The sequence below is a fragment of the Pan paniscus genome, chromosome 23 (assembly GCF_029289425.2).
Source record: "Pan paniscus chromosome 23, NHGRI_mPanPan1-v2.0_pri, whole genome shotgun sequence".
In the NCBI taxonomy this organism is placed as follows: Eukaryota; Metazoa; Chordata; class Mammalia; order Primates; family Hominidae; genus Pan; species Pan paniscus.
This window is the reverse complement of record NC_085927.1, coordinates 52,507,822-52,533,057: the sequence shown is the minus strand read 5'-3', so window position 1 is coordinate 52,533,057 and position 25,236 is coordinate 52,507,822. Positions and strand designations below refer to the sequence as shown.

Genomic DNA, 25,236 nt, shown 5'->3' with positions numbered 1-25,236 from the left:
CATGAGCCACCGCGCCCGGCCATGCCCTGCACCTCTCCTCTCTCCTCACTTCCTGCCTAAGATGAGTCATGGGGGATCCTGGCGATGGGAGCCATGGAAGGGCTTAGAGCAGGGGAGTGGCCACAGTAACAGGCTAACTGGGAGTAGCTCCCTGGTGACAGGGCGGGAAGTAGTGAGCCTGGAGGCAGGGGCAGGCAGCAGGGGTGTGCCAGGCCCAGCTGACAAGGCCCAGGACATAGGCTGCAACTGCGAGGCCCGTCTCGGGGGCCAGGAGCATGCTTTGGGCCTGAGGTCACCCGGATATTGGGCTGCGGCCAACTTGGGCCCATACACAGTTTCTATTCCTGGGTCTTGGGCTCTGACACCAAATATGGCGTGGCCTGAGTCTGGCACCCCCACCTGTGGTCCGACGACATATCCTGCTCCTCCAAGTGGGCCCGGACCCTGCCCACACCATGGAGTCAGATCATGCCAGCACTCGGGGCCCCCAAGTGGGCAGAGGCTCCTGCTGCTGCTACTGGCCCTCCAACTGTCCACCCGTCCGCGTGGTTCACATGGGGTTAAAAGTACTCAGCACCAAAATAGCCCCTCTCCCTGCAGAAGAAAGACAGGGGCAGGGGGCACCATGTCTTGGTTCACACCACAGCCCTGTCCTTGCTACCCGCATCCCAGGGAGCTCACCCGGCCTCTGCCCCCCACCTTTTGCACTGGTCCACTTGGTCACACAGCGATCTACACACTCATTGATTCACTCTTACTGGTCACTCACTCGTTCACTCATTCATTCATTTACTGATCATTCATTAATTCACTCATTGGTTAACTCATGGAATCACTGGCTATTTATTGACCACATACTAAGAGCTGGACACCGTTCTACCATTTCAGAGCTGAACAAAACACAAAACATACCTATCCTCATGGGGTTATGTTCTAGACAGACAGACAAAGCAAATAAGTAGGATGTACTGTGTGTTAGAATAAATGCAAGGATGAGGAAACGAGGGGGCTCTGAGGTGATGGGGGGAGTTGGAATTTCAGGGGGCCCAGGGAGGACCTGGTGGGAAGGGGTCTTTTGAGTGGGCATCTGAGAGAAGAACCCTCCAAGCAGAAGAACAGCAGGTGCCAAGGCCCTAGCAGCCGTGTGAGGCCTGAGAAACAGGCGGCCAGGTGTGGCTGGGGCACAGGTGGCGGGGAGAGAAGCAGAACATGAGGTCAGGGGTATGGGGGACACATGGGGCCCAGTGGATCAGGGCCTCACGTCATTCAGGGTCTGAGCTGAGAATGACATGGCTGATGTACTTGTAAAGCATCCTGCTGGCTGTTGAGTGAATGGGTCAGAGTGAGCCGTTTTCCCATGTGCCTGCTGCGTGCTGGGAACCTAGCTGGGTGCCGGGGAGAGAAGATGCAGGTGAACCCTAGATGCTTATTCCCATGGCGCTTGCAGAGGTCTGGAGCCACCACTGTCTCCTCCATCTGACCTGCTCATCCTTGGTGCTTAACCATGTGTCACCTCCCCAAGGGAGTCACCATCTTTGTCTGTTTCCTTTTTTCTTTTTTTTTTTTTTTCCTTTTTGAAACTGAGTTTTGCTCTTGATGTCCAGGCTGGAGTGCAGTGGTGCAATCTCGGCGCACTGCAACCTCCGCCTCCTGGATTCAAGCAATTCTTCTGCCTCAGCCTCCTGAGTAGCTGGGATTACAGGCATGCGCCACCATGCCCGGCTAATTTTGTATTTTTAGTAGAGACAGGGTTTCTCCATGTTGGTCAGGCTGTTCTTGAATTCCCGACCTCAAGTGATCTGCCCACCTTGGCTTCCCGAAGTGCTGGGATTACAGGCGTGAGCCACCGCGCCTGGCTTTTTTTTTTTTTTTTTTTTTTTTGAGATAGAGTCTGGCTCTGTCACCCATGCTGGAGTGCAGTGGCACAACTTGGCTCACTGCAACCTCCACCTCCCTGGTTCAAGCGATTCTCCTGCCTCAGTCACCTGAGTAGCTGGGATTACAGGTGCACACCACCGCGCCTGGCTAATTTTTGTATTTTTAGTAGAGACGAGGTTTCACCATGTTGGCCAGGCTGGTCTCGAACTCCTGATCTCAAGTGAGCCACCACGCCTGGCCTCTTTGTCTGTTTCTAAATGATGCCCCCACCAGACTGAGAACTCCTTTAGGGAAAGGCTGTGTCTGATTCTCCCCTTCTCCTGGGTACCAGTGCAGGGCCTGCCCCTATTCCCTGAGTGTCCCCTGAGAGGTGGAGCGAGTGAATGAATCAGTGAACACATGAGCCCCAGGCCTGACCTGCCTGTGTGGCCAGGGGGACGAGGCCTCTGAGAGCCAGCGACCTGTTTCACTCTCTTCTTGCCATCTTTTGCAGATGGATTTGCAGCCGCTGCAAGTGTGTGGAAGGGCCGTGTTCGTGTTGGCAAAGAAGGTCGGCTGCTGAGCCAGGGCGTGTCTCCCGGAGGCCTGTGGGCTGCCAGGATCCCCACCTCTCTGCAATGGGCTGCCCAGGCTGGTCAGTTACCAGCCAGTGACATCAGCGAGGTTCCCTGCTCTCTACCCTGGGAAGGGCCCAGCCTAAGTTACCAAGCCCCAGGCTCCCAGTACCACCCTCAGCCTATGTGGATTGCCACCCCACCTTCTGCCTGTCCTTGGGAGGGGACCGACTCTCAGCTCCCCTTAGCAATCAGGTTGCACCCAGTCCCTTGACTTTATGCCCAGGTTTCCTGGCACCTAAAGTAGAAACGATGCAACTACCCCTCGGGCTTGCTGAGGGTCAGAGGGGGTGTGACTTTGTCATGGAGCGTAGAAGTCACTGAGTCGATGGTGATCCCGCTGGCTGTTAACATCGATACAGTTCAGGTCAGCACGCACCAAGTTCCTCCAACACACCAGGTACATCTGCTAGCCACCTCTCCCAGGCAGGGCGGTGCAGTGGTGAGAGCAGGGACCCCAGCCAGGTGGCCTGGGTCCTAACCCCCTGCACTGTCACTGCTGGCTGTGGGACTCTGCACAAGGTACTGTACTTCTGTGCCTCAATTTCCTCATCTGTAGGGTGGGGGTGGTGATTGCCACCCAATAGGGTGGTTATAAGGGGCCACATATGTTCCTATGTGTGAGATGCTGAGAAAGTCACCTGGCATGGACAGGATGGACAGCCAGTATTTATCGAACTATGAATGAATGAATGTTACCCTTTAGTGGGTTCCAGCGTCCTATCCTGTCCGTGGGAAGACTGAGGCTCAGAGAGCTCCGTAACTTGCCCCAGGTCACACAGCCGGTTCAGGCAGAGTTGGGGTCTCATGCCTCCCAGGTGTTCCCACAGTCTTTTCCCCAGGAGCAGGGTCCAAGCCTGCTGCTCCTCCAACCACCTGCGAGGCACCTGGGCATGTTCCTGGCCACCAGGAAAGAGAGGTCTAACGGCAGTAGTACCAGTCAGCGTCATGTGCCTGGAGCGAGTGCCCTGTGAGTGCACCTGCCGGGCCAGCCCTTAGCAAACCAACACCTGGGCCTGCCGGAGCCCCAGACCTCATGCTGAACATCCTCAGGGCCCCTCAGTGGCCTGTCCTTAGACGAACCCCAGGCCTGGTTTATGGAGCTGAGGCGGGCATGAGCTGGGCCTCAAATCGCAGGCTGCCAATCCTCACAGAGCCCTGTGTGTCACATGGCGAAGCCATCACTTCTGACAGTCCTTACACAGACCAGACTCTGGCCTGGGCCTGTGATGGTTACACACCATGGGTGGCACTGGCCTGGTCCTTGGGGGAGCTCACAGGTGTGTTGCAGAGAGTGGAAGGGACCCTGCTCAGAACCCAGTCCATGGCCCACTGTGCTCCCATTTCGTAGGTGAGCAGCCAGCAGGCTGGGGTTCAAGCCTTGGCCGCTGTGGGCCCAGGAGCCCATGGGCTTGGAAGCCAGCCTTGGCTCTGGCTGATGTTCACAGGAAGCGTTTTCCTTGTGGATCGGGAATGCCAACGGCCTCCCTGATGGCGGGTGCTCATCTCTTGCAGACCAGCCGGTTCCTGCTGGAAGCTCCTGGTCTGATCTGGGGATACCATGTCCAAGCCCCCCGACCTCCTGCTGCGGCTGCTCCGGGGCGCCCCAAGGCAGCGGGTCTGCACCCTGTTCATCATCGGCTTCAAGTTCACGTTTTTCGTCTCCATCATGATCTACTGGCACGTTGTGGGAGAGCCCAGGGAGAAAGGGCAGCTCTATAACCTGCCAGCAGAGATCCCCTGCCCCACCTTGACACCCCCCACCCCACCCTCCCACGGCCCCACTCCAGGCAACATCTTCTTCCTGGAGACTTCAGACCGGACCAACCCCAACTTCCTGTTCATGTGCTCGGTGGAGTCGGCCGCCAGAACTCACCCCGAATCCCACGTGCTGGTCCTGATGAAAGGGCTTCCGGGTGGCAACGCCTCCCTGCCCCGGCACCTGGGCATCTCACTTCTGAGCTGCTTCCCGAATGTCCAGATGCTCCCGCTGGACCTGCAGGAGCTGTTCCAGGACACACCCCTGGCCGACTGGTACGCGGCCGTGCGGGGGCGCTGGGAGCCCTACCTGCTGCCCGTGCTCTCCGACGCCTCCAGGATCGCGCTCATGTGGAAGTTCGGCGGCATCTACCTGGACACGGACTTCATTGTTCTCAAGAACCTGCGGAACCTGACCAACGTGCTGGGCACCCAGTCCCGCTACGTCCTCAACGGCGCGTTCCTGGCCTTCGAGCGCCGGCACGAGTTCATGGCGCTGTGCATGCGGGACTTCGTGGACCACTACAACGGCTGGATCTGGGGTCACCAGGGCCCGCAGCTGCTTACGCGGGTCTTCAAGAAGTGGTGTTCCATCCGCAGCCTGGCCGAGAGCCGCGCCTGCCGCGGCGTCACCACCCTGCCCCCTGAGGCCTTCTACCCCATCCCCTGGCAGGACTGGAAGAAGTACTTTGAGGACATCAACCCCGAGGAGCTGCCGCGGCTGCTCAGTGCCACCTATGCTGTCCACGTGTGGAACAAGAAGAGCCAGGGCACGCGGTTCGAGGCCACGTCCAGGGCACTGCTGGCCCAGCTCCATGCCCGCTACTGCCCCACGACGCACGAGGCCATGAAGATGTACTTGTGAGGGGCCCGCCAGGTCACCTCCCCAACCTGCTCCTGTTGGGGCACTGGGCCGCCCTTCCTGGGGAGGCAAGATTGGGGGCCCGGGAGAGGGAGGCCCGAGCTGCCACCGGGCTTAGGCAGGCTGTTGAGCTGTGGGAGCAGGCCCAGTGGGAGGCTGTGGACACCCCCAGGACAGTGTCCTGTCTCGAGGCAGGGCTGACACATGGTGCCATAGCCAGCGGAGGGCGCTCAGTGAGCGCCCCGGGCCTTCTAGACAACAGGCAGGAAGGATGAACCTCAGGGCACCCCCAGGTGGTGCGGAAAGCCAGGCAGTTGGGACAGAGGTGCCCACGAGGGCAGAGGCCGGTGCTAAGGGGATGGGGAAGAAGGGACAAGATTCCCAGAGAGGAGAGGAGGCTGTTGGTAGGAAAGTGGCAGGGCTGGGGGAGACCCAGCCCCAAGGGTCCGGGGCGGAGGATGCTTTGCTCTTTTCTGGTTTTGGTTCCTCTTTCGCGGGGGGTTGGGGGGGGGGTCAACAGGGACTGAGTGGGGCAGAGTTCCAGAAGTGCCAGCCTGGGGAGCCATTTAGGGGCAGCCCCTTCTGCCCACCCCATCCTTCCTCCTCTCCGGAGATGCCAGGGGGTCGTGTATGCTCTGCCCCTTCCCTCAGACGGGGGCTGGGTGGGGAGGCTCTTTAGGCTCAGGAGAAGCATTTTAAAGAAACCCCCACCCTGCCGCCCGCATTATAAACACAGGCGAATAATCAATAGAATAAAAGTGACCGACTGTCACTTCGGGCCTTGTGATTGGTGAAGTGTGTTCAGGCTCACAGCCTCCTCCGCTCCATTCTTCTGACGGGGAATCCACTGGGTGGACTGGTGGTGACTTTGCCAAGGTCTCACAACCTGCCCAGCACGGAAGGGCTCGGGACCTGGCTCATAGCCCCAGTGTCCCTGGTGATGGAGAGCCCCCGCAGTGGGGAATGGGGGGAGCCTGTTTTTCCCTCCTCCTTTTTCAAGGCTCACAAACACGGAAGGTTGGGTCCCACCAGCACAACTCCCCCCATGACAAGCCTGAATCTGTTTAACATAAATGGGACCAAATGTGGACACTGAAGAGCCCACCGCTGGAGCAGGGCCGAGCTGCCACCCATCCAGGGAGAGGTCCCAGTGAGGGAGCTGTGAGGGCCTGTGGCTGAAATCCCGGGAGGGACCTGAAGTGCCTTGTGGGCGGCTCCAGGACTGGGCCATAGGAATATCTGCTCCCCGCAGGGCGAGACCCCAGCTGGTTTGCATTGTGGAAGCTGCCTAGGCGTTCCCCACCAGGCTGGAAGAGAGCTCCCCACCAGGACTGGGGGTGCTGCCAGGAACACTAGGGCCCAGCAGGCTGCTTTTTGGCAGCTGAACGGGGAGGCATTCATTGGCCTCCGTTTTCTGCCCACAGACCGTCTTGAGCAGCGTGGGAAGGAGGTGAGCTCCCTGGTTCTTAGGAGTACTCAAGAGCAGGTTATGTGTTGTTTTCTTGGGTTTCTTTCTTTGTTTTTTTGAGACAGAGTCTCGCTCTATCACCCAAGCTGTAGTACAGTGGCCCCATCTCGGCTCACTGCAACCTCTGTCTCCGGGGTTCAAGCGATTCTGACCTCAGGTAAGCCACTGCACCTGGCCCAGGTTTTGTTTTTGATGAATACAAAGGATTGTTAAGTCAGTGATTTCTCCAGCCACAGCAGCATTTCAAATGAGCAGGTTTTACTTAAATAATACAAATCATATACTAACTATATATGTATGTGAACAAGTGAGATGACCTTTTAGAGTCCAGCATTGTTTAGTCATTTGACCATCATACAGTGAGTGCCTACTCGGTGCCAGCATGAGGTCAGGAGTTCAAGACCAGCCTGGCCAACATGGTGAAACCCCATCTCTACTAAAAATACAAAAATTAGCCAGGCGTGGTGGCGGGCACCTGTAATCCCAGGTACTCGGGAGGCTGAGGCAGGAGAATTGTTTGAACCTGGGAAGCAGGGGTTGTGGTGAGCCGAGATCGCGCCACTGTGCTCCAGCCTGGCTGACAAGAGCGAGACTCCGTCTCAAAAAAAAAAAAAAAAAAAAAAAAAAGGCCGGGCGCGGTGGCTCATGCCTGTAATCTCAGCACTTTGGGACACTGAGGCAGGCAGATCATAAGGTCAAGGTCAGGAGTTCAAGACCAGCCTGGCCAATATGATGAAACCCCATCTCTACTAAAAATACAAAAACTAGCTGTGCATGATTTGAGGCGCCTATAGTCCCAGCTACCCGGGAGGCAGAGGCAGAATTGCTTGAACCCGGGAGGCGGAGTTTGCAGTGAGCCAAGATCGCACCACTGCGCTCCAGCCTGGGTGACAGACTGAGATTTCATCTCAAAAAAAAAAAAAAAGGAAATTATGAAATTATGTGCATAAATGTCTGCTTAGGGCAGAGAGGTGGGTAGGAAGTGCCAGTTCCCAGGGAGGATGCTGTTGACTCCTTATCCACGGCCATTCTCCTCCCCCTTCTTTCTTGCTAAGGAAACCCCAAGTTTGTTCAACCCTCAGGTAGCTTAGGGCTGTAGAGGAAGTGGGCCCTCCCTAGGCCTGGGGGTGAATCTCTTTTGGTCTAAGCCAGTCCTAGTCATTCCAGTCCCTTCCTAGTAATTTGAGTGGAAATGGGCATATAATGCTATTCTGGCCAATGAGAGGGCAAGTCAGCTGGAAAAGAGGGCTCTGAGAAAATGTTCATAGACAAGAAAGCAACATTTCTGCATTTGGCATAAGGGTGTAATGCTCCAAGCAATGGCAGCCATCTTGAGGCCGTGAGGGGACAAGTCTGAGATCAAATGTCACCATACTGCATCCTTGAAGACGTGAAGACCTCAGCGAGCTGCTGAATTAACCAACCCTGAAAGCGCCCTATCCCGACTCCTTGTCTCGTGTGTTAGATGCTATTTACCATCCTCAAGTGTCTATTCTTCTTGTGGTCCTTAGAAAAAGAACACAGCGAGTTCTAGGCAGACGTATCACCTCCCCTTGGCAGCTGGCTGTGGCCATGTGACTAAGTCCAGGCCAATGGGATGTGAACAGGAGTGATGCGGGCAACTCATGGATGATCTTAAAGACATTTGCTTTGGGCACTCTAACCCGCTTCCCACTGGCTGGAGCATGGCAGCAGCTGGAGTGCTTTGCAGGGCACATTTTGGGGGTGGCAGAGTGGCCCCAGTGGCCTTGGAGCACTCACCTTGGGACTGTAATGTGAGACAGAAACAATCTTCTTTTTTTTTTTTTTTGAGACAGAGTTTGACTGTTGTTGCCCAGGCTGGAATGCAATGGCGCGATCTCGGCTCACCGCAACCTCCGCCTCCCGGGATCAAGCGATTCTCCTGCCTCAGCCTCCCGAGTAGCTGGGATTACAGGTGTGCGTCACTACACCCAGCTAATTTTGTATTTTTAGTAGAGACAGAGTTTCTCCATGTTGGTCAGTCAGGCTGGTCTCAAACTCCCAACCTCAGGTGATCAGCCCGCCTCGGCCTCCCAAAGTTCTGGGATTATAGGCATGAGCCACCGTGCCTGGCCTAATTTTTGTATTTTTAGTAGAGACAGGATTTCACTGTGTTGGCCAGGCTGGTCTCGAACTCCTGACCTCAGGTGATCTGCCCACCTTGGCCTCCCAAAGTGCTGGGATTACAGGCATGAGCCACTGCGCCTGGCCTGGTCTCGTTTCTCTCCTTGGAAGTTGGTGGGGACCGGGGCTGGGTTCTGATTTTTGGCAGTGGACTAGAGCCGGGAGGAATGTCTCACGTATCACCTCCCCTTGGTTTCCTGCTGCTGCTGCTGCTGCTGCTGCCGCCACACCCACCCTGGAAGGGGATGCTCCTCCTCCCCCAACCCCACCACAGCACAGATCACACCTGAGTCCAGGGCCTGAAGCCTGGTCCCACCCTGACCCCCAACCTTACAGCAGAATTCCGAGCACGCCTTGCACTGGGCTAGTCCAAGTTAGAACAAGCAGAGATTTAGGAACAAGTGAACCATGAAACCAGACTTCCAGGAACACGGGGGCTCACTCATCCCCGATCTCTGTTGGGCACTCAGAGGACATTACAATTTAATATTTAAACAAGAAGTTGAATATTGATACACCAGCAAGGGGGAATTATTTTCCTTCCCCTAGAGCTGCTGGGAAAACGACTCCCTGCTTGCCTGTGCCTGGCCAGCTGGGAAGATTCTTAAATAACCGACTGGACGCCGGTCCCAGGCCACGCAGTGCTCCCCCAGTAAAGGATAGGTCCACGTCTTTCTCAGTCCTGGCCAAAAACGTCTGTGAACACACCCACTAGAAACAAGCCGGGAACAAACCGCTGCTCTGAGGATCTGATTACATTTCCCCAGGGCAGGTTTCCACCAGAGCGAGCGCCCCTCCCTCCTCCTTTCCCAGAACTCAGCTGCCCAACAACTGTTCCAGCTCCTGCTCCTGAGGCGGGGGCAGCCTGAGGAAACCAGGGCCTCAGGCGACAGCCAGCTCTGTTAGGCAGGGGCAGGACAAAGTGCAAGGTCCCTCTGGAATCCCCCAAGGCAGAGGGCAGGAGCCAGACTCCTCCGGTAGCTGTGGGGGCTCGGAAGGGGACATTAGACTCTGGTCTGTGGCTGTTGGCGCAGGGAGGTGAAGAGTGGTAGCTGCCCCCCGAGGCAGGCACTGGACCCCTTCTCGGCTCCCCAGCCAGCCTCCTTCCTACCCTGTGCACAGAACAGTGAAGGTCTGGGTTCAAATCCCAGCACCGCCACCTACTTGCTGAGCCTCTTTCTCCGTGTGGAAAGTGGAGGTGTGATAACACCACTCTGTGTCGTAGAGAATGTGTTCTGTGCCAGGGGCTGGGCTGGCTCATTTGATCATTACAACCATGCTGGGAGGGGGCACCACCCATCTCTTTGCAAAAGAGGAGATGCACAACTCTGGCCAGGGGTCGGTGGCCAGGAGGCAGGAACGGAGGGTCTCTGGGACCCCTGCCCTGCCCCGGGCCTTAGACCTGTTGCTCCCAGCCCAGAGGTGCAAGAACGCAGCACTGTGATGGGCAGAGGCTGGGGTCCTCACCTGGCCGGGTGGTGTGGTGGCAGCGGGCATCTTCTGGCCTTGCAGCCTTTCTGCTGTTACCTCTGCCCTGCCTGTGCCTGTCCTCACTGCCTCTGTGTTCTCCAGGATGCTACTCTTATTTCTGGCCAGCTGGATCCTGGCCCATTTACGTAGTTGCATTAAGAGGCTGGGCTGAGGCCAGGTGTGGTGGCTCACGCCTGTAATCCCAGCACTTTGGGAGGCCGAGGCGGGCGGATCACTTGAGGTCAGGAATTCAAGACCAACCTGGCAAACATGGTGAAACTCCATCTATACTAAAAATACAAAAATCAGCTGGGCTTGGTGGCGCATATCTGTAATTCCAGCTACTTGGGAGGCTGAGGCACAAGAATCGCTTGAACCCAGGAAGTGGAGGTAGCAGTGAGCCGAGATGGTGCCATTGCACCACCACCCAGGTTGGAGTGCGGTAGTGCAATCATGGCTCTCTGCAGCCTCACATTCTTGGGCTCAAGAGATCCTCCCCACTCAGCCTCTGAAGTAGCTGGGACTACAGGCATGGGCCACCACGCCCGCCCAGCTAATTTTTAACTTTATTTGTAGAGTTGGGGTTTCACCATGTTGCCTGGGCCGGTCTCAAATTCCTGGCCTCAAGAGATCCACCTGCCTTGGCCTCCCAAGGTGCTAAGATTACAGGTATGAGCCACCGCGCCCGGGCTGGTTATTGTTTCTTGATCTGGTGCTGGTTAAGTGGTGTGTAATTTGGTGAAAATTCACCGATTTTAGATTTAGAGTTTGTGGACTTCAAGAACATTTACATGAACAACAAGACAGAGGCCGTGAGGGTGGAGGAGAGGGCAGTTAGAGAGGCACTTGGGCCAGGGAACAGGGCTGGATGTTGGGGATTTAGGGTGCAGCCTGGCTTCTGGCCAAGTGGCTGGAGAGGTGGGAGGATGAGCAGATGAGACACGCAGCTGAGACTGAATGTGAGGGGCCCCCCAGAGATGTGGCTCAGGGACCCAGATTGAGAAGCTGACCTTAAGGTGATGGGAAGTGGTGCCGTAGGAAGGAGGGCTGGTTCTGGGTGAGGCAGCTGAATGAGGGGCATGGAACCTGAGCACCCATTCTAGGGGCTGCCTGCCCCCAGAGAGTGGGTTCTGGAGGAGGGCCTGGGGGAGATGGGGAGAGGACCAGAGCCAGCAGCATCCAAGGAGTGAGCAGGGTAGCATGGAGAAGTTCTGGAGCTGCTGCTGACACGTGGCCTCAGGTAAGAGAACCAAAAGCTGGGGCCCTCAGAGCCCCCTGTGTCAGCAGCGCCAGGCACCCTGGTCTGGGACAAAGGCAAGTGGCCACACCCACCTATTTATAGAAGGCGGCTGGCAGGGATCAGGGGGGCCTTACAGGGGCCCTGGGGGAGGGGGCACTGGCAGGGGATGATGAAGGCTCCGCCAGGTCTCTGCCAGCCCCGCCCATACCCTCAGAGCAGAGGCCAGGCCAGAGTTCAAGGAGATCTGGGACAGATGCGGGCCGACTGCACCCTGCAGGCACAGCTGGGCCTAGGAGCAGGGGCTTTTGTCCATCTGTGCTCTGTGGGGTGAGGGAGCTTTTTCTTCTCTGGCCTTGCTGTCCTTTCCTGTGGTATAGGAGACCCCATTTGTCTATACCATGAGACCATATACTCCTCCTGGAGCCCAGGGTGGGGTTCCCTCTTGGCCCCAGCCCAGTCCAGGGTTGGACAGGACATGCCTGCTTACTGAAGGATGAATAAATGAGAAACTCACGTCCCCAGAGGCTGAGGGACCTGCACAAACCCCAGGCCTTCTCCTGGCCACCCACACCCCTCTGATATTGCCCTAAAGACCTCAGGGCCTCCAGGTACAGAGGCTCACACCTGTAGCCTCAGCAATTTGGGAGGCCAAGGTGGGTGAATCACTTAAAGCCAGGAGTTCAAGACCAGCCTGACCAACATGGCAAAACCCCATCTCTCCTAGAAATACAGAAATTAGCCAGGCATGGTGGCAGGCACCTGTAATCCCAGCTACTCAGGAGGCCGAGGCAGAAGAATTGCTTGAACCCAGGAGGCAGAAGTTGCAGTGAGCCGAGATCATGCCACTGCACACACCAGCCTGGGAGACAGTGCGAGACTCCATCTCAAAAAAAAAAAAAAAAACCCCTCAGTGCCCCCAACAGCAGGGGCTGCTGATAGGGTGAGTTAGGCCTCCAGACCAGGGAGTGGGGAGGGGCCAGGCTGGGCCTTGGAATTTAGAGCCTTGGGGCCCCTGGGAAATTCACCTCAAAAATTACCTTAGAAGTTCAAGAGAGGGCCAGGCGCAGTGGCCCACGCCTGTAATCCCAGCATTTTGGGAGCCTGAGGCAGGTGGATCACCTGAGGTCAGGAGTTTGAAACCAGCCTGGCCAACATGGTCAGAACCCATCTCTACTAAAAATACAAAAATTAGCCGGGCGTGGCGAGTGCCTGTAATCCCAGCTACTCGGGAGGCTGAGGCAGAGACTTGCTTGAACCCAGGAGGTGGAGGTTGCAGTGAGCCGAGGTCGCACCACTGCACTCCAGCCTTGGCAACAGAGCAAGAAACCACCTCAAAAAAAAAAAAAAAAAAAATTAGCTGGGTGTGGTGGCGGGCGCCTGTAATCCCAGCTACTTGGGAGGCTGAGGCAGGAGAATCGCCTAAACGTAGGAGGCCGAGGTTGCAGTGATCCGAAATCTTGACATTGCACTCCAGCCTGGGCAAAAAGAGCGAAACTCCGTCTCAGAAAAAAAAAAAAAAGAAACTCAAGAGAGAGTTAATTGAGGATGTGCAAACCACACTTGAGAGATCCCTTGGAGGGCTGCCCTGCAGTGTCATGGACAGAATGTTTTTCTAGCAGCTGATAGAACCGGCCACAAACTCCCTGTGAGATCTGAGCAAGTTACATCTTCTTGGAGCCTCAGTTTCTCCATCTGCAAAGCTGGGCAGGGAACCGGGGAGCCTTTGCCCAGTTTCTGGCCCTAAAATTCCTGATTGGATGAAGATCTTCAGGGGTCTTGGGGTAAGAGCTGGAATGTGGCCATAGGCCCTTTGTGACGCATGGGTGGGATCTGGGATTGGGGGTTTGGACCCAGCTACCTTGGAAGCTGCCTGAGTCAGGGCTTGGGAGGACTGGTCCAGGTGCAGCCCGCAGAGCCACGAGAGGGCATCCATTCCAGGAGGCCACATCCCAAAGTCCAGGGGCAGTGGAGGCCCATGTGATGTTCCTGGGTGGCAGGCATGGTCCAGGGAAAGTGCCCACCACGTGCTACCTCACCCAGCCCTCTGACATGGGTATCATGATTGTCATTTTGCCAGAGGAGTGCCCAGAGAGGGCAAGTGTATTTTCAGAGTCACACAGCTGTGTCTAGGGCATCTTCAGCTCCTGCCATCCAGAACAGTGGCAGCAGCTCAATCTTGAGCCCAGAATGACTCCCACCTCCAGCCTGGCCCTATGGTCCTCTTCTGTCCTCTATCCTAGACCTTCTGTCCATAGAGTACCTCTGTCTCCCTGCAGGCTGTAAGCATCTCAAGGACAAGACCAGGTTGTAGAATAACCCCTTTCACCGGCTACAGGATTTTACCTTTCACAAAGCACTCCCTCTCCCTCTTCTGCACAGAACTCTGAAAGGCAGACATGAGCCCCGTGTGACCCAGGAGAACTCCAAGGCCCTGAGAAGTTGGAGGCCTTGCCCGAAGTTCACAGCTCCTAGGAGACAGGGCCACAGTCCAGATCTGTCTGACCCAAGCCTGGGCTTATGTTGTGCTCCACCCTCCCTCAGATAAACCAAGAAGGGCCAACTTGCTAATGGGGAAATGCAGGCAGGGCCACAAGACCACCCCTCTTTCCACACAGTCACATGCAAGCCACGGTCAGGTCCATTTTGTCAGGGAAAGTGCAGACTGTTAGAAGCCAAGAAACTTGAGTGTAATGTGGGCATCCAGGCAGAGTGAAGCCCTGGGGAGTAAGTTCCCCTAGCTCGCCCTGCTGCTGGCAACCATGCCCAGTGCCTGGCTCGGCCTCCCTGGCTGCTCTGAGAGGCCTGGCCCGGGCTCTGCAGGCGCTGGAGCCAGCGGAGGCATCTGGATCCCATAAGCTTGTCATGAGCTGGTTTGAGCAGAATGGCCTCAACAGCCCCCAGAGAGCCCCCCTCACCCCTGGCTGCACTGATGCAACTCCCATCTGTCCCCAGCCCACAGCAGCTCCCAGGGATGGAGAGTGTGAATCCTCAGGGAGGGTTGTCTAGAGGCCCTGGGCTGGACGGGGATCCCATGCTGACCGGTGGACACGGCCCCGAATCCACCTGCACTGCACTTGCTGCTCTGTTTTGCCTGTAAGCATCTCCCCCATCAGACCGAGCTCCTCCAGGATAAGAACTGTGTCTGATTTATCTGTGAGCTGCCAGCATCGCCCTGCCTGGGACCTGGCACAAAGGAAGTGTCAGGTGACTGCTAAATGAATGAGTGAAGGAATGAATGGATGAAGCATCGTCTCCATGAATCAGCCAGGGTCCAGTTAGGAAAACAGGAACCTTATGAGTTATTTTACCATAAAGTATTTAATGTGTAGGGAGTTAGCTAAAGAGGCATTGACAAAGCCATAAAGAGAACCCTGAAGGCAGCAGAAAAGGCCATCTCCAAGAAGCAGCTACCACACCAGAGGAGGCGAGACGAAGAGGTGGGAGCTATTAGAGCCTAGAAACTTGGAGGGGGTGCCCGGGGCTAGAAGTCACACCTCTAGGCAGGGCACAGTGGCTCACAGCTGTAATTCCAGCATTTTGGGAGGCCGAAGCAGGTGGATCACTTGGGCCCAGGAGTTCAAGATCAGCCTGGCTAACATGGTAAAACCCCGTCTTTACTTAAAAAAAAATACAAAAAATTAGCTGGGCATGGTGGCAGGCGCCTGCAGTCCCAGCTACTTGGGAGGCTGAGGCAGGAGAATCGCTTGAACCTGGGAGACAGAGGTTGCAGTGAGCCGAGATAGCACCACTGCACTCCAGCCTAGGTGACAGAGTGACACTCTGGCTCGAAAAAGAAGTCACACCTCTGAGGAGGAGGAGGAGAGGCTGCCCAGCCTCAGGATCTTGGAGAAGGGAACCCCCCTGAGGCAGCACCCAGGCCTCAAAGGAGGGAGTGCCAGAGCCTCTGAGCAGCTGGTTCTCGGAGCACAGAGAGAACTTTGGAACTGTGTGCTGCTGCTGACTGAAGAGCCATCAGCAGGGTGATTTTGGCAGGACACTGAGCAAATAAGGAATAAGTCTTTCCTCTCTCCTCCAGCCTTCCAGTCTCTCTCTAGTCCCTCCTGTTGGCAGAGCACAACAGGCTGCCAGATGGCAAAGGAGACACGCAGTGTGCAGAGGCTCCCACCCAAGCAGGGGGCCGGGAGCCCAGCCCCATAGCATGGGCGGCCCCACTAACACAGGTGCACCTCCATCAACAGCAACAAGCATGTCATCCTTCTGCTTCGAGTGATGGACCTTCTCTTCCTAGAAAGATACTTTCACTCCCTTCCCCCAGAGGCGACACAAAGTCCAAAGGATCACTGTGTCCATCTCTGGGAAAGGTTAATTACTCTTCCAAGTCAACCACAACCTCACCTGTGTGTTCTGCAGTCTAAAGAATACATTTTAGGCTGGGCGCGATGTGGCTCGTGCCTGTAATCTCAGCACTTTGGGAAGCCGAGGCAGGAAGATCACTTGAGCCCAGGAGTTTGAGACCAGCCTGGGCAACATGGCAAAACCCCATCTCAACAAAAAATACAAAAATTAGCCGGGCATGGTGGTGCATGCCTGTAATCCCAGCCATTCAGGTGGCTGAGGCATGAGAATTGCTTGAACCCAGAAGGCGGAGGTTGCAGTGAGCCGAGATCACATCACTGCATTCCAGCCTGGTTGACAATTCCAGCCTGGGTGACAGAGTAAGACGCCATCTCAAAAATAAAAAGAGAGAGAGAGAGAAGGGAGGAAGGGAGGGAAAGGGAAGGAGGGAAGGAAGGGAGGGAGGGAGGGAAAGAGGAGAAGGAAAGAAGAAAGTGAAAGAAAAGAAAGAAAGAAGGAAAAGGAAGGAAGGGAGAGCCAGGCGCAGTGGCTCACACCTGTAATCCCAGCACTTGGGAGGCCGAGGCAGGTGTATCACGAGGTCAGGAGATCGAGACCATCCTGGCTAACACGGTGAAACCCCGTCTCTACTAAAAATACAAAAAATTAGCTGGGAGTGGTGGCAGGTGCCTGTAGTCCCAGCTACTTGGGAGGTTGAGGCAGGAGAATGGCGTGAACCCGGGAGGCAGAGCTTGCAGTGAGCAGAGATCACGTCATTGCACTCCAGCCTGGGTGACAGAGCGAGACTCCAGAAAAAAAAAAAAAAAAAGAGGGAGGAAGGAAGAAAGGAAGGAAAAGAAAGAAAGAAAGAGAAAAAGAAAGAAAGAAAAGCAAAGAAAATGTATAGATGTATAGGCCAGGCATGGTGGCTCATGCCTATAATCCTAGCACTTTGGGAGGCCAAGGCAGGCGGATCCCTTGAGCTCAGGAGTTCAAGACCAGCCCGGGCAACATGGCAAAACCATGTCTCAAAAAAAAAATTAAGTAGTTAAATATATATAAAATATTTATATAATACATTTTAAACTTAATCACCAACATCAATGCTGAAATAAATCAGGGGAAGGAGGAAGAGAGGAGAAGACAATAGGAAGTTAGACAGGAGGGGAGAAGAGTGAGGAGGAGGAAAGGAAGAAATGTATGTATGTATGTGTAAAATACGTATACGTTTGTGTGTGTGCGTGCATTATTTTCTTTTGCGTGTGTGTGCATGCGTTTTTGGTTCAGTGGATAAGGAGCCTAACATGGCCAGGTGGCAATCTCAGCTTCTGACTAAGTAGAACCATTGTTGTCTGCTGGTAGAAACACTCCTCTCTTGGGGACCAAGACCTTTACCCCAGCAGAGCTCCAAGTTTCAGGAACCGGAAATGACAATTCTGTGGGTGATGACTCGGTGCAGTCATGATTCCTGGCTGTGTGTTCTGTCATGGAATGTGTGGGTCTCTGAGTCACCACACACTGTATCCTACAAGACAGAGCCTCATCTTTTCAGCGTGTTTCCTCCCAACTGGGGTTGTACCTGAGCCTTCAGGAGGTCATGCCACCACCATGCTGCTGGACCAGCTGTTTCTGGGTGGAGGGGTATCTCAGAGACAATAAGGGCCTACTCTGCCCTGGAAGATCCTCCACTAGGTCATGGAAGAAGCCCACCCAGCAGTCCTCTCCTGTGCTGCTGAGCCAGGCTGGGGGCTGAAGGCAAAGGGTGGTGGAACATCACCTTTGACCCCAGCTTGGTCTAAAGTCCCCAAATGTGATCCCCTCCAGGCTAAAATATCAGGGGGCGTTCATTCTATTTGAGTCTGGGAGGAAACAACAGGGATTGATCACAGTGAAGGCTCAGTGAGAAACAAGAAATGCACACCTCCACAACCCTGCAGGGTAATATTCAAAATAAAGAGCATGACTCCCCACAACAATGTGAATGCACTGAACACTCCTGAACTGTACACTTACTCATGGCCAGAAGGATCGATTTTTATCTTGTGTATATTTTACCACAATTTTTTTGTGTTTTGAGCCAGGGTCTCGCTCTGTTACCCAGGCTGGAGTGCAGTGGCTCAAAATGCCTCCCAGAGTGCTGAAATTCAGGCATGAGCCGCTGCACCCGGTCTTATTGTTTTTTAATAGAGAGAGGGTCTTGCTATGTTGCTGAGGCTGGTCTCTAACTCCTGGTCTCAACCAATCCTCTGGCATCAGCCTCTCAAAGTGTAGAAATTACAGAAGCGAACCACTGCACCAGGCTTGTTTTACCATAACTAAATTAAAATAATAATAATGAGATGGGAAGTGTGAGGTAAGGTCAGTGTATTACTCCATTTTCACACTGCTATGAAGAAATACCCTAGACTGGGTAATTTATCAGATGAGATTGTGCGTATTCAGGGTGGTACAGCCATCCACGAGACTGGGTAATTTATAAAGAAAAGAGGTTTAATTGACTCACAGTTCTGCATGGCTGGAGAGGCCTCAGGAAACTTACAACCATGGCAGAAGGCACCCCTTCACAAGGCGGCAGGAGAGAGAATGAGCACTAGCAGGGGAAATGCCAGACACATAAAACCATCAGATCTCATAAGACACACTCATTCTCATGAGAACAGCATGGGAGAAACCGCCCTCCATGATCCAGTTACTTCCACCTGGTCCCGCCCTTGACATGTGGGGATTATTACAATTCAAGGTGAGATTTGAGTGGGGATACAGAGCCAAACCATATCATTCTGCCTCTAGCTCCTCCCAGATCTCATCTCCTCACATTTCAAGACACAATCATGCCCTTCCAACAGTCCCCCAGAATCTAAACATACTCCAATATTAACCCAAATCTCCAAGTCCAAAGCCTCATCTGAGACAAGGCAAGTCCCTTCTGCCTATGAGCCTGTAAAATCAAAAGCAGGTTAGTTATTTCCTTCCTGACACAATGCAGGTACAGGCATTGGGTAAATTCACCCATTCAAATGGGAGAAACTGGCCAAAATAAAGGGGCTATAGGCCCCATGGAAGTCTGAAATTCAATAGGGAAGTCACTGAACCTTTAAGTTCCAAAATGATCTTTGACTCCATGTCTTGCATCCAGGTCATGCTGATGCAAGAGGTGGGCTCCCATGGCCTTGGGCCGCTCTACCCCTGTGTCTTTGTGGCATATAGCTCCTCTTCCTGGCTGCTTTCACAGGTTAGTGTTGAGTGTTTGTGACTTTTTCAGGCACACAGTGCAAGCTGTTGGTGTATCTACTGTTTTGGGGTCTGGAGGATGGTGGCCCTCTTCTCACAGCTGCTCTATGCAGTGCCCCAGTGGGGACTCTGTGTGGTGGCTCCAATCCTACATTTCCCTTCTGCACTGCCCTGGCAGAGGTTCTCCATGAGGGCTCCACCCCTGCAACAAACTTCTGCCTGGACATCCAGGCATTTCTATACATCCTCTGAAATCTAGGCAGAGGTTCTCCAACCTAAATTCTTGACTTCTGTGTACCTGCAGGCCCAACACTTCGTGTAAGCCACCAAGGCTTGGGGCTTGCACCCTCTGAAGCAATGGCCTGACCTGACCTTGGCTCCTTTTAGCCATGGCAGGAGCTGAAACAGCTGGGACACAGGGCACTATGTCCCAAGGTGGCATAGAGCAGTGGGACCCTGGGCCCAGCCCAGGAAACCATTTTTCTCTCCTAGGCCTCAGGTCCTGTGATGAGAGGGGCAGCCGTGAAGGTCTCTCACATGCCCTGGAGACATTTTCCCCATTGTCTTGGTGGTTAACATTCAGCTCTTCATTAGGCAAATTTCTGTAGGCAGCTTGAATTTCTCCCCAGAAAATGGCTTTTTCTTTTCTATCACATTGTCAGGCTGCAAATTTCCTGAACTTTTATGCTCTGCTTCCTCTTGAACACTTTGCCACTTAGAAGCTTCTTCTGCCAGATACCCCAAATCATCTTTCTCAAGTTCAAAGTTCCACAGATCTCTAGGGCAGGGGCAAAATGCTGCCAATCCCTTTGCTAAAGCATAGCAAGAATGACCTTTACCCCAGTTCCCAACAAGTTCTTCATCTCCACCTGAGATTACTTCAGCCTGGACTTCATTGTTCATACCACAATCAGCATTTTGGGCAAAGGCATTCAACAAGTCTCTAGGAAGTTCCAAACATTCCCACATCTTCCTGTCTTTTGAGCCCTCCAAGTCTCTAGGAAGTTCGAAACTTTTCCACATTTTCCTGTCTTCTTCTGAGCCCTCCAAACCGTTCCAACCTCTGCCTGTTACCCAGTTCCAAAGTTGCTTCCGCATTTTCAGTTATGCTTATAGCAGCACCCAACTCCTGCTACCAATTTACTGGTCTGTTCTCATTCTGCTATGAAGAAATACCCAAGACACTGGGTTTTGTTTTGTTTGTTTTGTTTGTTTGTTTGTTTGTTTTTGAGAGGGAGTCTCGCTCTGTCACCCAGGCTGGAATGCAGTGGTGCAATCTTGGCTCACTGCAACCTCTACCTCCAGGTTTAAACAATTCTCCTACCTCAGCCTCATGAGTACCTGGAGTTACAAGCACCTGCCACCACACCTGGCCAATTTTTGTATTTTAGTAGAGATGAGGTTTCGCCATGTTGACCAGGCTGGTCTCGAACTCCTGACTCAAGTGATCCACCCACCCTGGCCTCCCAAAGTGGTGGGCTTACAGGCATGAGCCACTGCACCTGGCCAAGACTGGTTAGTTTATAAAGAGGTTTAATTGACTCACAGTTTCACATAGCTAGGGAGGCCTCAGGAAACTTAGAATCATAAGAGAAGGCACCTCTTCACAGGGTGGCAGGAGAGAGAATGAGTGCCAGCAGGGCAAATGTCAAACACTTATAAAACAATCAGAGCTCGTGAGACTCACTCATTATCATGAAAACAGCATAGGGGAAAACTGGTCCCATAATACAATTACTGCCACCTAGTCCCACCCTTGACATGTGGGGATTATCACAATTCAAGGTGAGATCTGGGTGGGGACGCAGGGCCAAACCATATCAACTAGGGACCACTGTGACAAAATCTGTGTCTGAACTTGAAACCCATCCAACAAATATGTGTCAACACTAATTGTGCTTAAAAAACACAAATGCCAACCCTAAAGTTCCTCAGATTTCAGGAAATTGTCAGCACCTTCCTTCTTTGCCTTTAGCAATTCAATATTTTAATAGCAGTGTGAAACTTCCTCATGACAAAACCTTTTCTTTTTTTTTCGAGACGGAGTTTCACTCTTGTTGCCCAGGCTGGAGTGCAGTGGCACGATCTCAGCTCACCCCAACCTCCACTTCCCACGTTCAAGCGATTCTCCTGCCTCAGCCTCCCGAGTAGCTGGGATTACAGGCATGCGCCACCACCCCGGCTAATTTTGTATTTTTAGTAGACAGGGTTTCTCCATGTTGGTCAGGCTGGTCTTGAACTCCTGACGTCAGGTGATTCGCCCACCTCAGCCTCCCAAAGTGCTGGGATTACAGGCGTGAGCCACTGTGCCTGGCCCCCTCCTCCTTTTCTGCCCCTGCCTCGAGCCTCTCCAGGGTTTGGGCTTGAGCCCCACCCACTCCTGCCCCAGAAACCCTTCCCCACTTCAGTTCTACTTTTGTAAACTCCAGCCTCTGAGCCCCCTCATCCTGTTCCCTGTCCCAGGGAAGTCCCCCACCTGCCTAACAGGCCTCAGAGCCAAATCAACCCAAATATTTCTTCAACAGGAAACTCAACATCCCAGCCACGCTGGGAAAACAAGGCTTAAAAAAAAATGAGAGGCAATAAAAATCCCCAAATGACTCTGTTCTGTTTTGACAGAGAGGAAAAAAAAACAGGATTTCACAAACTGGATTTTTGGCATTGCAAAATAGTCATCAACTCTCCCAACTTCCCAGAGAGACTGAAAGGAAAATTCGCAAAGAGCTTCTTACTTTTTTATTTTCCGTTAAGTGCAGTCCATCTCCTAGTTCAATTACAGAAGGTCAGAACTGAGGTCGAGGGAAAAGAGTTCACATGAAAGAAGGAAGGATAGAAAAGATCAGGCTGGGTGTGATGGTTCACGCCTGTAATCCCAACACTTCGGGACGCCGAGGCTGGTGGATCAATTGAGTCCAAGAGTTAGAAACAAGCCTGGGCAATACGGCAAAACCCCGTCTCTACAAAAAATACAAAAAAATTAGCCAAGCACCTGTAATCCCAGCTACTCAGAAGGGTGAGGCAGGAGGATCACTTGAGCCCAGGAGTTTGAGACCAGCCTGGGCAACATAGCAAGATCTGTCTGTATTTAAAAATCTATATATATTAGCTGGCATGGTGGCATGAGCCTGTAGTCCCAGCAACACAGGAGGCTGAGGCGGGAGGATCACCTGAGCCCGGGAGATCAAGGCTGTGATGAACAATGATGAACTGCACTCCAGCATGAGCAATACAGTGAGACTCTGTCTAAAAGAAAAGAAAGGAAAGGAAAACTCCGAATCCAGTCCAGAGCTTTGAAACTTTGGGTTTCCTCAGCCTAACCAAAACCTGTCCTATCCTATAACCACTGAATTTCAAGACTGGGAGGGGCTGGGCTCGGTGGCTCACACCTGTAATCCCAGCACTTTGGGAGGCCAAGGTGGGTGGATCACTTGAGGTCAGGAGTTCGAGACCAGCCTGGCCAACATGGTGAAACTGTCTCTCCTACAAATCCAAAAATTAGCCAGGCGTGGTTGCAGGCGCCTGTAATCCCAGCTACTCGGGAGGCTGAGACAGGAGAATTGCTTGAACCCAGGAGGCGGAGGTTGCAGTGAGCCAAGATGGCGCCATTGCACTCCAGCCTGGGAGCTAGAGCAAGACTCCATCTAAAACAACAACAACAACAGCAACAAAAAAACAGAAACAAACAAACAAACAAACAAAACTGTGAGGGACCATAGACCATAGAGATTTACTGGTCCAGCTGGCACATCCCTAGAGAAGCACACATCTCCCACTTTAAGACAATCTGGGCCGGGCACGGTGGCTCACGCCTGTAATCCCGGCACTTTGGGAGGCCAAAGCAGGCAGATCATGAGCTGAGGAGATCCAGACCATCCTGGCTAACACGGTGAAACCCCATCTCTACTAAAAAAATTTAGCTGGGCGTGGTGGCACACGCCTGTAGTCCCAGCTACTCGGGAGGTTGAGACAGGAGAATTGCTTGAACCCAGGAGGTGGAGGTTGCAGTGAGCCAAGATCACGCCATTGCACTCCAGCCTGGGGGAGAGAGCAAGACTGTCTCAAAAAAAAAAAAAAAAAAAAGACAATCTGTAAGTTACCACACAGTACCATACAGAATACCCAGGAGACCCACACAGGGAGGCAAACACCCTCCATTAATAATGGCCTAAAGGGCCGGGCGTGGTGGCTCACGCCTGTAATCCCCACACTTTGAGAGGTGGAGGCAGGCGGATCACAAGGTCAGGAGATTGAGACCATCCTGGCTAACACAGTGAAACCCCGTCTCTACTAACAATACAAAAAAATTAGCCAGGCATGGTAGCGGGCACCTGTAGTCACAGCTACTTGGGAGGCTGAGGCAGGAGAATGGCGTGAACCCAGGAGGCGGAGCTTGCAGTGAGCCAAGATCAGGCCACTGCACTCCAGCCTGGGCGAGAGCGAGACTCTGTCTCAAAAAAAAATAAAATAAAAAATAAAATAAAATAATGGCGTAAAGAAGGTGGAACTGTATTTCCCTCTGAGGTAAGAGACCAGAGGTGGGCAGTCAGGGCCCAAAGATTGATCTTCTCCCCCAAAGTCATCCAAACACCCCAGACTCCTGCAACCCTGCTCTGTTCCTTAACATTCAGCTCTCATCTCATGGTCCAAAGCAGCTGCTCCAGCTCCTGCTGTTGCACCCACACTGAGCCAGCTGACTTGACCCAGAGATCATTATGTCACTTCTTTCTTCTCTTATCCCATTGGCCAGCCCTTACTTCCCGTCCTTGCAAGAGGATCTGGGAAAAACAGTTGCTAGGTAGGGAGCCAGGTGCTGACCTGAAAACCCCATTGTGGTGTATGACAGTGGAGTGGGTGCTGGAGAGGAACTAGCCATGTCTGCTAGAGAGGTTTCCTCTGGGAAAATCCAAGTCATTGTATGCCATGATTTCCCAGAATGCACTATGCTGCAGCATGAAGCATGTCACATTTTGTTTTATTTGAACTCCCTAGCATCTTGGGCACAATTCCACTTTGTTGTTAATGCCAAATCCACTTCCCAAGGCAAAAATGTAACGGTTTTTGGACTTTGCTACTGGCTCAGAGTCAGACTGCTCAGATTTAACTCTGGGCCCTCTTCCAACAGCTGTGTGGCTGTAGGCAAGTTACCCACCTGCTTGTGCCTCAGTTTCCTCACCTGTAAAATGGGGATAACAACTGCCTCTGGCCAGGCACATTGGCTCATGCCTGTAATCCCAGCACTTTGGGAGGCCGAGGTGAGCGGATCACTTGAGCTCAGGAGTTTGAGACCAGCCTGGCCAACATGGTGAAACCCCGTCTTTACTAAAAATACAAAAATTAGCCAGGCATGATGGGGTGCGCCTGTAATCTCAGCTACTCAGGAGGCTGAGGCAGGAGAATCACTCTAACCCAGGAGGGAGAAGTCATAGTGAGCCAAGATCATGCCACTGCACTCCATCCTGGGCAATAGAGTGAGACTCCATCTCAGAAAACAAACAAACAAACAAACAAAAAACACAATTGCTTCTACCTCATATGATTTCATGTGGGTGGCCAGGTGCGGTGGCTCACGCCTGTAATTCCAGCACTTTGGGAGGCCGAGGCGGGCAGATCATCTGAGGACAGGAATTTAAGACCAGCCTGGCCAATATGGTGAAATCCCGACTCTACTAAAAATAAAAAAAATTAGCCAGGCAAGGTGACGCACGCCTGTAATCCCAGCTACTCGGGAGGCTGAGGCAATAGAATCGCTTGAACCCGGGAGGTGGAGGTTGCAATGAGCCAAGATTAGGCCACTACACTCCAGCCTGGGTGACACAGCAAGACTCCGTCTCAAAAGAAAAAAAGAGATTGCGTCAGGGAGCACCCAGCACAGCACAGGCACATAGAAACAGCTCAACGAATCCTCTGTCCCCTGAGCCACCAGTCCCATCTCTGAATCTCAGCTTCTTCATTTTTGTAATCAGGGGTGTGGTAGCTGATCTCCAAAGATGGTTTCAAATAATTCTTCCCCTTTCTGCACACATACACCAGTCCTAACAAGAGGTATCTGGAGGCCAAAGCCACTCCGTCTCAGATGCTAAGCTGCCATGTTGACTTCTGATTACCCTCAGTTCCAGGACTACTTTATCTACTGTTAAAAACACGTACCTCCAGCCCTGGCAACATAGTGAGACCCCATCTCTACAAAAAAAAATAATAATAATTAAAAATTAGCTGGGCATGGTGCGTGGGCCTGTAGTCCCAAACCGTTCAGGAGACTGAGGCTGGAGGATTG

General features: G+C 53.2%; 1 protein-coding gene across 13 annotated transcripts in view; it reads left to right on the top strand.

The window, feature by feature from the left end:
• Nucleotides 1–5,884, top strand: part of A4GALT (alpha 1,4-galactosyltransferase (P1PK blood group)) — a 28,087-nt gene extending 22,203 nt beyond the window's left edge. For 3 of the 13 annotated variants that reach the window (XM_034948579.4, XM_034948578.3, XM_055105410.2), the window contains exons 2-3: nucleotides 2,372–2,512; nucleotides 4,008–5,884. In XM_034948579.4, the coding sequence (XP_034804470.2) occupies nucleotides 4,054–5,115 (1,062 nt within the window). In that variant the 5' untranslated portion in view covers nucleotides 2,372–2,512; nucleotides 4,008–4,053 and the 3' untranslated portion in view covers nucleotides 5,116–5,884. Of the gene's footprint in view, nucleotides 1–2,371; nucleotides 3,463–4,007 lie in introns of all 13 variants that reach the window. The other 10 variants (XM_063603349.1, XM_034948576.3, XM_063603350.1 and 7 more) reach the window with 4 other exon arrangements.
• The last annotated feature ends 19,352 nt before the right edge of the window (nucleotides 5,885–25,236 follow it).